The sequence below is a fragment of the Stigmatopora nigra genome, chromosome 8 (genome assembly GCF_051989575.1).
Source record: "Stigmatopora nigra isolate UIUO_SnigA chromosome 8, RoL_Snig_1.1, whole genome shotgun sequence".
NCBI lineage: Eukaryota > Metazoa > Chordata > Actinopteri > Syngnathiformes > Syngnathidae > Stigmatopora > Stigmatopora nigra.
This window is the reverse complement of record NC_135515.1, coordinates 6,933,456-6,947,901: the sequence shown is the minus strand read 5'-3', so window position 1 is coordinate 6,947,901 and position 14,446 is coordinate 6,933,456. Positions and strand designations below refer to the sequence as shown.

The following is a 14,446-nucleotide window of genomic DNA, read 5'->3' as shown; positions in this document are numbered from 1 at the left end:
CTGTGCTTCTCTTTTGCTTCCACTTTCCCTCATCCTGTCTGCTCTTCTGAGCTGATTAAAATTGGGCCTTTATTTCTGAAATAAGAGGCATGCTGTATTTTTTGTGTTTTAGACAGCAAAAAAAAAAAAATCTATGTTCGGGTAATTGGTTGTCCCATTTGTGTGCTTTTATAGGGATGCTGCCGAGGCACCTATAATTGAATAAATTGCATTTAATAATAAAGCATTGTTCTTCATTGCAGAACCACAATGAAATAACAAAATAGCCCATAGTGGTTTCATACATTGTTTTTTTTTTTTTTTGCCCAACAGCATTAATATCTAAAATGAAGCTTGCATTGATGAGGACGTTTAGTTAGTTTCCAGTGAAATGTTGTGATCTCCCCTGTTCCACTCCATTTCATCTATGGTCAAATAGAAATGTATTGAGGCTTATATCCGTGCATACATTATTAACCTTTGGTGCAATAAAATTACAAAAAAATCGTGTAACTTGCTTAATGAAATAAACAGCTAAAACGATAGCCGCCACAACAATGAAACCTCGCGGGTGAGGGTGCTGCATTAAAAATTCCTGTCTTTTAATATAGTGACAGTCATAGCATTTTCTCATTACGTTTTATTTCATGTTTACGTCTTCCCTTTGAACGTATAATTGATGCATTTGGCAAATCCCAATAGGTTTTTTATTATGACTAAAAACATGTTTCTCTCTCAAGATGAGCTTCTTTTAGCTTGAGAAATACAACTAGTCCGTTTCAATCCTTTTTTGTGTTATTCAATCATTAAACAAGGATTATACTTAGATAAAGTTGGTCGAATTTAGATGTTTGAGTTTTTTTCAAAACCTTCTTGTGCAGAGTTTCCAGAAGTTGTGATTAGATCCTTTAAGATCCAAATCCCTGTTGCTTTTAAAGGAGCGTTTCATCATATAAGGATAAGGCTCTAATGACTGAGCAGTATAAAGAGACATGACATGGAGAAAGAAGCAGCATCAGAGACTGAAAAGTTTTATTGTTAATGATGTTCTGTAGTACCGCTTGTTGCTGTAAAGGAGACGCTGACTCAGGCAATTGGGTGCTCGATAGGCTGCTTTTGATGTTAACCCAACCCATCCCCTTTAAAAAAAAAAAGAAAGCGAACATAATCAAAGCGAACATCTTCTATAAGGTGCCTAAACCACAGAATCCTTCGACTTTTACTAAAACTGATCTGGTTTTCTTCAGATATTGCTGCTCTCCAATTAAAATTGTGCATCCCAGATGAAAGGCAATTAATTAGGTCTCTGAAACAACCTGATTTTGATGTTGCAAAATACAAACAAAACCGATAAAGCGAGACACGCTTGACTGAAGACCTGGTGCATAGACGCTGTTAAGAAATAAGCCCTGAGCTTATTAGCATCACTCATCAAAGGCAAAGTGAAAATTGTCGGGTGTGTCCACAGTCGTATTCCCAACATTTTATTTAGGCTTGAATCATGGTCCACGAATAAAAAATATTTTTTTAGTGAGGAAGAGTAACACAAAAGACAAGAAATTCATTTAAAAAAAGGAGTTAGAAGCACCTCTTTTGTCTTTTGCCATGATGGGAAAACTACCTTATCTTGACATGTCAGCAAATTGCCAAAGCAGATTTCATTTGGTAATGCATTGACCCAAAACTTAAACTCAAAAGTACATCACCTTTCGAGAAGTTGTGCAAGTTTGGCGTCTTGCATATTTTGAATTGCAATAAATTAAATTGAATTCTTTTATTATCATTATACAAGTATAATAAGATTTAAAGCTTTTACCACTTGTGCACAAATACCAACAGACAGGCAAATATATAATCAATAAATAAGAAAGCTGGTATGCCTTTTTATGAATAATGGTTTGGGTGTAGAAATTTGCAGGGATGCCTCAGGTTTTATGTCCACAAAGTTCTACACATACTTTATTAGACGAAATATCAATTTTAACAATTTAGTGTCACCTTTCTGTCTAGTGTACAGCCGTAAAATTGTTTGGGGATTAGGTGGATTCCCTTGGAGGTGCTCAGTCAGGTTCAACCATTGGAAATGGCTGGAAGGCCCTGAGGTGATGCCTTTTGCTAATATTTTTCAACAACCTGGGGAAGTTTTTGACACGTAATTGACAAAAAGTCACAACTCGAACTTGTTAGCGTCAGTCAACTTTCCAGTATACCTGTTTTAAAATCAAAGATAATTGAATTGGATGTTTGGAAGGGGAGCCATATCAACCGACCCCTTTGAGGGGGAACACATTTGACAGCACACAAATGCACCTTCGTTCTCTAACAGGTTACATCTAAGTGTTTTCTGGGGGAGTGTTGTTGTTAGAAAATAATTGTTAAAACGACAGTAACAAAAACGCTGTCACCCTTAACTGTTGCATTTAATTAAAACGTCATGTTTAAGAAACATTTGTCTGCATTCGCTACCAATTGCTTCTTGGTCAATGGAGATTACCTAGACTCACCACATTCAATCATTTACTCAGACAAACACCCTGGCAGCAGATACTAATAATATCTCATTCTTCCATAAGAGATCACTGATTGTGACTGAAGGTTGAATATTCCTTCCATTTAAAAAAAAAAGAAACGGTCTGAGGTTTAGCTCTCTCTTATTTAATGTTTGAGCACTAGACTCCTTGATGGCAGATTGTGCATCCCCATGGTCTTCCTCGGCCTCGCTCAGTATGTTGTGATGCGTCAAGAGCCAAGCAGTCATGTGTAAAGATACAGGCACTTTACTCTTCCAGACAGCTGCTGGAATGAGTGTGCATTTATCAGCCAGTCACCTGTGCCCAAATCACCCCCTTACCCCATTCGCCCACAACCAGCACTACCACCCACCATTTGGGATTAATGACTGTCTCTCCTCATTTGCACCCAATCATGAGCGGGATGCAGAGGCAATTGAAAATGTTTACTTCAATCGCCAAAGCCCTCCATGTTCCACAAAGTGGCCCGTTTTCACTTTGATGGGATTGCTAATCACAGCCATGTTATTTATGTGTTTTGAATTGGAGATGAGCCTAGGCTAAGAAGGATGCTGGAACACCACCAACTTTGCTCAGGGCTGTAGAGGATTTATTTACAGTTACTTTTTCTGTGACCAGCAGATTGGGAGAAGAGAGTCCCCGGCCTTGCACTGCCAGAATTGAAATCAGCCATTTTGCTTTTAACAAAACATCAAATAGAAACTGACGCTTTTGCTTCATCTTTTTGGGACTGTATACCATCAAAACTGCAATTAGGTCATCAGTAAAAAATGTGCTATACCTGAGCAACCACTTAATTCCAACAGTACCACAAAACAGCTTTGTAAACCATCACTTTAAGCAGTTCAGTTTAGCTGTTTAGAATAAATATTTAGAGCTAATATTATTGAATTTAAGTCCCATTTTTAACATGGTTTCTTCTCGGTCAGTGCTATGGATTCTGAAGGCCCTCAAAAATTGTATTGGCATGACATAAGAGTACTGTAACTACTGTAGCAAATAATAATTGACCTCCATATTGGAGGGATGAAGCAGCTGCTGCATGGGCTCATTGTGCGGCTGATAGTAGGCCAGGATCATTGGTTCATTTGCATGTCAAGAAGGGACCTTCCTCCAAGGATAACATTATACGAGTTCTGGTTTGAAGGAGCTGTAAAGAAGAAAAAAAACACTCCATGTTGATCTAGTAAAGCCATCGCTAAGCAAAGCACGTTTGGGACATCACCTATCTATCCATAACAATGCCTTGACATCCTTTCCCCTTAAAGATCACCTCGGTGAACGGTGAAGGTGGCCTTAAAAAGCAGTTTTGACGAGCGATTGGTATGCAGGACACTGATTTCACTGACAGCAAAAGCAAAAAAACAACATTAAATATCTAAAGTAATACGTTCAAAATGAACTATGACTGCTGTGCTTACCTCATAAACATTGCATCGGCAAAGAGACACAAATGACACAATAGAAGAACACACGCCCTCCAAGGATGGATAAAGTTATCCAATCCAATCCAATGGCTAACTTGTAATCTACACGGAAGAATAAATCTGCAAATAAGTTATTTCATTAATCCGAAACAACCCGTCACAAGTCGTGATTGTGATGTAAACGCGATTGCGGCCTTTCATACTAAATTTGTAGACAAAAGTATCATCTCAATAACTGCCATTTTTGTGGGAAAAAAATTAAGAGTACATGGTGTATTTTCGTATCCAGTACTTACTTTACATTAAAAGTACATGCGTAAAAAGTTTGTTTTGGTACCCTTTCAGTCTTTAAACAAGAATTTACCTCTCATAATTAAAATCAGGATGCTGAAAAAACTGCCCTTTAATTCACTACAGAAAACCTCTTTGTGATTGGTACAGCTATATCGTACTCTCTCACTCAACTTTCTTTTGCAAAATTATAAACTTGGTTTTGACAATACGCTTAAAGGGCACATCACACCTCAACACACAAAATCTTATTAATATTGTGCAAACACTCCTGATGCTGTCTAAACTGTGAATTAGTGGTGCAAAGAGCAAGTCGTCTAGATTTTTAGTGCAGACGTCGACGTTATTCTCATCCATTATCTGCTGACATTTTGTCCGTTTTCACCGATTACCTCGCTTTTGTCCAAAACCAAGGGCTCCCGCATCAGAGCGGAATCAAACGGCTGGCTTTTTGCATCAGACGATTGGTCCGATGAGCTGTTATTTTTCAAACAGAAGGTTAATTTCTTATTGCAGGAGTTCACGGTGAATCATGTTAGTTTGCCTGTCTGTTTCTATTATCTCTCCGGGGGCGAAACAAATGCACGTTCCTCTTTTATTTTTTCCTTTTTATTATTCCTCTCCACTTTGTAAATGTCACAAAGCAATAGAGGTTTGTGTGACGACTCGGGCATGTAAATGCGCTTTTGATGTTTGCGCCTGCGTCTGCAGCTGATAGCACTGTGCCTCCATTGGTGTGAATCTGAGACATTCTAATGTATTCCTGGCCTGGGTAAAAATAGAACAAGGTGACTTTAAATTCTCTCCCAGAAAACAACAAAGGGGGAACAAAAGGCTTTTTGCGAGTGTGAGAGGTGTGAGTTACGACGACAAGGTCCCGGGCCTGTCTCGGAACAGCGCTTGTGTACCGAGAGCTTCTATGAAGCTCCTTTCCATGCCAAGAGACACACGATAGCACACTGAGCACACATTGGTCACATGGGCGCTCAGATGGAGGGCTCTGATAAAGCTTTGCCCACCAAAAACCATCCAGCAGCTCTACCCCTTCTTTCCCCTTCTCTTTAGAAAATATCGTGTCAATCATTAGAGTGGCCGAAAATGCATTATGATAGAACAAGACGGCTTTAAGAGTAAATGAAAAACAATAGACAAAAGTTAGTGTCCCTTTTTTTCTTCAGTAATGAATATGCCATTACCAAACATAATCATATAAAAGAGTAAATGGGTCAGTTTCACGATAAAGTGCCTCTTGGTGTTCTCATTGGAATCACTTAGTAGTCATGGTGTACATTTAGGAAAATAATGAGATTCTGAAGTCCTATAACAGGATAAGTGCCCTAACATTTGCACATATTAAATATGATGAGGCACCAAAATGTGTTTACGTTATTGAATTAACTTTTTCCATGGTTTTTCATATATTGAACAAGTCACATTCACTTCTTACTGCAGTATCTGTGTGTGGTTACATCTTGCAATAAAAGCTGTATTTCTTGTTCACAAGTAGTGGTTATTATTTGAATGAATGTTCAATGATCTTCGATGTAAAATAAAAAGAACATGACTGTATCTACTATTGTCATAGACACGTTGTCAAATCATGATTTTATTTTTATTACTTTTCATTGTTCATCTATTCTTCTCAGCTACATAGAGTGATATAACTAGCTGTTTTTTTCTCACTGGATTCTATCAAGCTCAATTAGCCTTGGTCTCAAACTGTTTCCATTTACACAATAATTGGTGTACTGTGAATCAAGGAGGATCAATAATTCAATGTTAATGTCATTAATGTCAATATTATTGAATATTGACTATATTGTTGAATATTGTTACATATGTGACTTTGTAGTACTTATAAGCAGTTTCCATATGACATCAATTTTCATCAATATAATTTTCCGCCCCCACAAGTTCCACCTTACACTCCTTTGTCTTCTAGCTGCTGATTGCCAGCTTCCCTTCATGGGCAGCCAAGCTTGCAGCCCATCTGGCGTTGACTCACACAGACCCCTCTCTCGGTTCTGTGGGCAGCAGGGGGGATCAATAGTGACAAACATGGCACTTTTATACTAAATGGATTAGACTTCAGCTACACTATCGACATAAGATTTGTTAGTGGAGTGTCACATTGTTGCGTTGTGTTGACAAAAGAAGCGCAAATATTTTCGAAGCATAACATGGATCTTATTGATGATATTCAATTGGATTGTAACCTTATTTTATGTGTGTGTGTTAAAGTGGAAGGTCAGAACCTGGCGACGGACAATGTGTCGGTGGTGGAAGGCGAGATGGCTACCATCAGCTGCAGAGTTAAGAACAACGACGACTCGGTCATCCAGCTGCTCAACCCTAATAGACAGACCATCTATTTTAGAGATGTCAGACGTAAGTCAAAACAACATTATTTAAACCTACTGTGTATTGGTTCTTGCTGAAAAAAATCAAGAAGAAATTGATATTGGGATTTTATGTTTAAAAAAAATATCCACTTCCTTTTTCCTATTGCAAAGTACCACTGTTCTTAATCATGAATAACTCAGATTATTTTACATTTAATTGAAATCACCATGACACCACAGCCTCTGCATTGACTTAAAAATGATGAGAATGAGCAGCATAGTCTCAAACTTTTCACTGGCTACCATTTAATCAGTTGTCTTAATAGGTCATTAGTTGGGGCTTCTCCTTATTAATTTCTAAGAAAAGGTTATCATGAGCTTTTATGAAATATATAGCCATATTTCTACCATAGTTATGAATATATCCAGAGATATTGGCTATGCTGTGGTTTCAATGGTGGATTTTCATATAATTAAAAGGTCGGCCTGATTGTCTTGGAGTTAGGTTTCTTCATTATGATCAATCTTCAAAAATGTAGAAGGATTTTGTGCAAATGTGAGTTTATAGGAAGGAGATATTTGTGTGAGAGCGGGATTGGATTTATGGTCTGTTTCTACTGTTGTTAACTGTGAGTTTTCCATTTCAAAGTAAGCTCACATTGGGAAATTGTTCAATTTAAAGAGACTGTTTCTCAGTATACTCACCAAAAAAATCCCATGGGAACAATTTACTATTGTCTCGAATATTGTTTTCATTTGTTCATTCATTTTCCATGTCGTTTATCCTCACCAGGGTCGTGGGGATGCTATCCCAGTTAACTTTGGGTGAGTCGACAGGGTGCTCACTGAATTGGTTGCCAGACAATATTAATATTGTTGTGCTCTGCGTAAAATAAGAGGCATTTTATAGTGGTTGTATTTTATACTTCAGAAGGACTGATTTCTGTCTCTGCCAGTATTACTTTCGGGAGTCACATCGTTAGGAAATTAGGGCGTACCTCATAAGAAATAAGTGGGCTTTTTGGTGACCCATTATGTGGCAGCTGGGTGGATGCAACCACAGGGCCTTTTCTTTGCGTCGCATGTGCAAAACGTGATTTCCATCTGTCCTTGACGTTTGCCACTTTAGCACAAGTCATTAAGCTCAGGAAGCAGGCAAGATTAATATAAGATAATTCTCCGCTTGGCCATAATGGGAATACTTTTGTGTCCTTGTCACTGTTCGATTTTACGATAATCTCTTAGATTAGGAGATTGAATGTTATGATTATGCATGAGCATATGGGCCTCGTCTACTTTTCACTTGTGTTTTTTTGCACCTCTTTCACTCGTTTTTGTCTGGGATGCAAGCCAGCCTTCAAGGTGATAGAGAACATTTGCATCTATAGCCCATCCCAGCTGTTGCTGCAAGTTGGTCCCCATTTTCCCCAAATGCGTTCTGATATAAGAAAATATTTTTAAAGTATGCCGTAGATGTGACATTTTTCATCCTTTGCTTTTTTTTTTTCACGGAACCCTGCAAAGCAGTGGGGTGCTATTCTGCGTGGTGACGGTTATATAATCAGAACAATTAAATTCAAAAGCCCCCTCTGGAGAAATACTGAAAAACGGTTTGAGCTATTATTGTTGAATACATTGCAAAAAGAATTAGATTTATTTCGAAACCCAAATGTCTTGGAATTTTGCAATAAATCAAACAGAAGATGCATTATACTAAATTTTGCAAGTAAAATTAATGTTATTAAAAAAATGTGTCCTATTAATTTGACACACCAATTTCAGGGGAGTTCATTTCAATCCATTTAAAAATGGTTTTGGAGTGATCCTCGTTATCAGGTTGTTTTCATTTTGACATAATGAGACAACTAACAGCACAATGCCAGCAGTGTTATGAGTACATTGCATGAAAGCTACAGCAAAATTTGTCATATAAATCTATGGGAGAACCCGTTTTTTTTCATCGGATCAAGAAACACAACAGACTTGTCAAGATGTAATGAGCTTTGAGATGAAAGTGTTGAGCAGGGGTACTATTCTAGAATCTGTTACTCCCCAAGGATCATGCACCTTACCCTCAAATCATTGCCAATGTTAGCTGTCAAACATGGTGACTGGACACAATGAAAGAAGGTGTTAGACAAGTCCGTCAGCGACAGTGACACAAAGGCCGTACTAGAAGAAAAACACATATATACCAGCATCCGCATTTACCCGCGCCAATAAAGAGCAAATAAACACATTTTTACTGCCACAGTAGATAAAAAAAAAAACACCTTACAGGCTGACACGGGGACAGTCTTGTCGAGGCGAAGCATTTATTCGGCAAGATCTATGCAAAATGACATGCAATTTGGCAGAGCTGACATCTGTGATGGGAAAAATGAGGTTTTATCCGAGGGTCTTTGTGATGAGGCGATTTTTACACAGATATTTATGCCCTGGGGTGCATCTGAAGGAAACTGACTTTTAAAAGGTGGATTTTAAAAGGCTGGAAAAGTCATCGTGTTTCAAATGAAGCCACCAAGTGAGTCAGTCAGATACGTAGATATATATATTTTTTAAAGAAAATCCTATCCAAGATCCCCCATGCCTAATGTCAGCATCCACTTTTAAATTAAAATAAGGATAAATATATTTTTCAGTATTTTTCTTTACAGTATGAACTCATTTTCCAAAAGATCGATTTGACAAGTTGTCCATGCTGAATTGCTATCTCCTTCGGCACATAATTATTTCACCTTCTAAAAGCACTGAGTAGCTGGAACATAAACATTATAAGTGCACTTGTAAGCACTTTTACCTCTGTGCACGCTACGCTGTTTGTGTTGTTTAATCTCCTGGAGTTGTCTCGGGGGTGGCAGGATTTCCCTCCCTAACAGGTGTTGTGACTCTCCAAGTTACACGAGCTCCATTGTTCCCTTCTGAGTCCTCAATGAGAGCTCTCAAATTATATAGGGGGAGGGGATGAGATTTCATGTTCATGTTGCCCTGAGACCTTGAGTAATGATCGTGATAATAACTGCCATGCCTGACGGGAATACCAAAAAATGTCCTGGCGCTTTAAGCGTGCACTCGGTTATCTCTGCAGAGAACAAGATAAAAGAGGAGAGGTCAGATGATCAAATGGAGTCCCTCTGATCAAATCAGCCAAAGATGTTTATGTAAAAGAGCACATTAGGATGAAAAGATGGCTTCAACTGAGCATGAATATGTTAACGAGGCTGAAATTCAGATGTACAGATATTAATCTGATATCAGTGACTTGCATTCTCAGACCTGGGATTTAGCCATTTTGGAAATAAAAACAGCAATTCTTTCCAATAGATGAGCAAGGCATTTATTTATTCTGTTTATTTGTTTGGTGTGAATCCAATGCAATTCTTCACATCCTTCATCTCACTTTATCTTGTGGCACATGCTTGATATATACTCACTTGCACCCCTCCACTCTTCCTATCTTACTTGCGAAATATACCATATGCACACTTTCTCACACTTGCCATACTTTGTATATGTGCAGAAGCATATGCACTTCCTTCTGCTTTTATTTTTTTACTTGCTTTTTTTTCTTCTCCTTACCACTTTAGTCATCACTGCTATTATTTGTAATTTGTGTGAATGCACTGCCTACCTCTCCTCTTTATGTTACTTTCATAGGGAACACTTTGCACTCCTTCCCATGATTTTTCCCTCCTCTTCTTACACCCCACAGTTTTATTGTACCTATGACTCTCCTACTCTTGCTCTAAAATATTACAGTTTGTAGTCTGTAGTTTAATTCTTGTATAATATACTGTATTCAACAACTGTGTGTACTCAATAACATTCTGGTTTAAACTCAGACACTTTTATGAGCTAACCTATTTCTTTTTTTTATGTTATTCTCTAATTTTACGTTCAACAATAACTTCACCCAGTCTGTGAGCTATTCCCTTTTTTTTTGACTACCCTGCTTTGGTGGTCAAACCTGCTTTTGAATGCTGATTGTCTAAAATCCAATCATTCATTTTCTATTCTGCTTATCCATACACTGATTTATGGGGGTGCTGGAGCCAATGCCAGCCAATTTTCAAATATTAGACAGCAATTGCTGGGCACAATGAGACAAACAACCATTCATACTCACACTCATATATGTAAGGAGAATTTAGAGTGTTCAACAAACCTACCATGCATGTTTTGGGAATGTGGGAGGAAACTGAAGTACCTGGAGAAAACTGACATGTTCAGGGAGAGAACATGCAAATTCCACACAAGAAGATCGGAACGGAGGCGGACATTCTGACCGCTCGTGCCCTGCGCCGCTGTCTGAATTACAAATATAAAACAGTTTAATGTGCCAGGACATTTGAATGAATTTTCATGTGGGCAACAGGAATTTGGGAATATTTTTTTTAAATTACAGCAAAAAAATGTTGTATTAGCGGTATACTTGAGTTATTCTTGAATACATTCTGTATTATTCAATTGGAGTGTAATGCATCCATCCATGGCAAGAAGCAGCAGGCTGGTTTAAGAGTTGCCAGCTTGTTAGGAGTCCTCATGAGCACTCCTCACACTTTCCTGTCTTGGCGAGTGCTCCGTCGACTGTGAAGCTACTTTATAAATCAACTTGTAAGAATTACTTTGAAGCCCACTTTTCTTTGACTCAATTAAGGAAAAAGCCCACTAAGATCCTCGCACTCCTCCAATCTCACTTTTTCCTCCCGCTCCCTTTTGTTTTCATCCATTTTCTCACTAATTCTCACCCTTTCATTTGCTACTTTCCCCTTTTTTTCTCCTGGACATTTCCTTTAACTCATTGGTGCTAAACTCTTACTTATATATACTCCACCAGCCCTGAAGGACAGCCGGTTCCAGTTGGTGAATTTCTCTGACAACGAGCTGCGGGTGTCTCTGTCCAATGTGTCACTCTCCGACGAGGGACGCTACGTGTGCCAGCTCTACACTGACCCCCCTCAGGAGGCTTACGCGGACATCACAGTTCTCGGTAGGTTGGAGGCAGATATGCCTCCCTTTCCCATCAAAAGTATGCAATACCCAATTGCTGTTTTTATCTTGCTGGTGATAGCCAGCCTTTTGCATTACTGCACCTGACCCATACTCTAAATAGAATGTATTTTAACTTATAAATTATCTCCCGAATTTCTTTTATCACTTGATAAAAATTTGATTTGTGCTGTCCAGCAGATAGACAACATCTACTTTAACCCTTCTGTTACTTTTCTTATATGTTGGGTAGATCTTCCCTCACATAGTATATTTTCTGAACTATGAATTGTACTTTTGTCATAGTTTTACTGAACCTGTGACTTATTCTACTATATTTATATATTTTTTAAACTCTGATAATTAGAGGAAGGGCATAATTCTGTACTTCCACAGTTCAGAAGTTAGTAAACAGAATCTAAAGAGTTGAATGGATTTGGAAGCTATATAAAAAAATTGGATTGGGAAAAAATATTTTTCAAAAGAATAAAAAACAACATGCTGAATAGGTGTAAAGTATGTGAACAGCAAATTCAGCTACAAAATATTTTCCAAAAAAACAACAACAACATGCTGAATAGGTGTACAATATTTTAAAAGAAAATTCAGCTACACAAGCCATAAACAAGAATACACAATATACTATTGTTAATACTTACACTTTGGTCTTATTGATGGGTGGGAAATAAAATTCAAAAACTTTATAAATGCCTAATAATCAATATATATTTATATAAGTCTCACATGAGTGGAAGTGGAAGAGTAAGCCAAACTGGAAAAAAAATTGTATCATAGTTTAGAAATTTCGGAATATTGTGTATATGTTCCCTCTAGTTTTCTAATATTTCCTGTCACGTGTATCACAAGCTCTCACCTGTCGGGTGACTATTTGCCCCATTTTGTTTGCTTTTTTAATCTCACCCTGCTGCTTTATGGATGATAGACATCTTTAATCCCATCATCTTTAGCCCCCCGAAACAAAATGTCAGCAATTAGCCGCCCTCAATGCGAAAAAGGAGCAGATGCTCAAACCGATGGCGTATGCCGCGTCGGTCTTGGCAGCTGTGTTGACTGTGTGAATTCCTGTGAATGTTGACTTGGCTGTTTCCAAACCATTCCCTTTTGAGAGTCAGCTGTGCCTTCACTGTGCTTTTTTTGCGGTGAAATGGCTCTAGTTAAGCTTTATTATACAAGCCGACATCCTTGGGGGATTGAAAGGAATTAAAAGCACTTCTAGTAATTGCTTTACTTGTACAATTGAGGTTAACAGTAGCAGCAGTTCAACGCTAAACTGAGGGTTGCATTGAAGAGTCCTCAGAATGAACTCCCCACTGACTTTTGCCTTTCAAACCACTGGAGTTCAGCCCGATGACTAATTCGCCGAATAAGGAAAGAGTATCCTGCTTTTTAGCTAAAGAGGAGTTATATGGCCTGGTGTGAGGACATCTTTTTCATATTTAAATCCAGACTGATTCATACTTTTCTATGAGTTATTCTCCAGTGCACTCAAAGGCAACAGCAGTGAAGTTTTTAAACTTGTTTGGGCCAGAAAAACAGAATAAAAAAAAAGAGATATTTGCTTGGATAGAAAAGTCTGCAAGGAAACTTTGGATAGAATGTTATTCTTCCATTATACACACATAATATTTAATCATAATAACGTTTTGAGACCAATTTACAATATTTAACAGCCCACAGAATAGTCAAAAAAACCTTTATTGTCATTATTCACAGCTGTGTATAACAATATATTGTTTCCTATTTTGTAATCTAAGATAATTAATGTACCTAAAAAAGAATAGATTAGACACTCATCATCACAAAATAAATTGTCTTCACCTTCACTTTGTAGCAGGAGTAAAATATGGTGTTTTTTATTTTATCGCTAGAAATAGCTGTTTTGGACTAACAAGTAGAGGAAATTTGTGTTTTTTTTTAAATAATTAATTTCAATGTCAGAGTCTTTTGTTTTTACATCTAATATTTCATTTCCTACTCACACTTTTTATTACCCAAAGCAGCATATTTTATGTGTGTGGTATACATATAATTAGCCCGAATTTTCTCATCGAATTGCCAAATTCAAGAGGTTATGCAAAGTCATGTTGGTTGCACAAATATTTGATAAGTATTCTGCCCTGCACTTTGCAATTTGTACCTGTTTTATACATCCATCCATCCTGTGCACCTTTATAACTGTGGCCATCACTTTGTGTACCAGTCCCGCCGGGTAGCCCGATCATCGACAGTCGAGATGATGTGGTCAGTGAGGGCAACGAGACGGAGCTCATCTGCACGGCCAGTGGCAGCAAGCCAGCAGCTTCCATCCGATGGATGAAAGGAGATGAGGAAATGACAGGTGGGTCCAAATTCTTTGGAGAAACCAACAGATTCCGCTCACTTGCACATAAAACCTAGGAGGATGCACTTAATGTTTTTTATCGTATGAACTAGAGCATATATTGAATGCTATTGAATTATTGCATTTGAAAAGTTTATTATCTTGTCGAAATATGTAAACATGACGGTGAGGATACATCAACAAGGGTGTACACACAAGAATTAATTTGAACTTTTTAGCCTTATGCATTACAGTTCAGTCATAGTTGAGCAAAGCATACTATAGTAATAATCCCCAAATTTCCATTAAATAAAAATTAGATGATGCTTAGGATTGATTGACCTTTTCTAAGGTTTGCTCCCTTAGTGTACTGTTCTAGTTCATTATTTCTAATTTTTGCTTGCTCAGCCGAAGAATAGCACAATCAAATTGCACATTAATAGCTTCATGTTGCTGAATGTTTCTCATAAATCATCCGTATCTGCGTCTCGGAGTGTGATTTAAAATTCCCCAAATATTCACTTTCAAGGCTCTGTTAAACACATT

The 14,446-nt window shown here is 37.8% G+C and overlaps 1 protein-coding gene and 1 long non-coding RNA gene across 4 annotated transcripts in view; one reads left to right on the top strand and one right to left on the bottom strand.

Annotated features, from left to right (window-relative positions):
- Positions 1-14,446, top strand: part of cadm1b (cell adhesion molecule 1b) — a 109,625-nt gene that overhangs the window by 73,111 nt on the left and 22,068 nt on the right. For all 3 annotated transcript variants that reach the window (XM_077722711.1, XM_077722713.1, XM_077722710.1), the window contains 3 exons: positions 6,470-6,616; positions 11,408-11,560; positions 13,781-13,918. In XM_077722711.1, coding sequence (XP_077578837.1) covers positions 6,470-6,616; positions 11,408-11,560; positions 13,781-13,918 — 438 coding nt within the window. The remainder of the gene's footprint in view (positions 1-6,469; positions 6,617-11,407; positions 11,561-13,780; positions 13,919-14,446) is intronic.
- Positions 995-4,815, bottom strand: LOC144200506 (uncharacterized). Its single transcript, XR_013327125.1, has 3 exons — positions 4,621-4,815; positions 3,736-4,039; positions 995-3,660 (listed from the first exon to the last, which is right to left on the bottom strand). It is a non-coding gene; the product is annotated as an uncharacterized LOC144200506 (long non-coding RNA).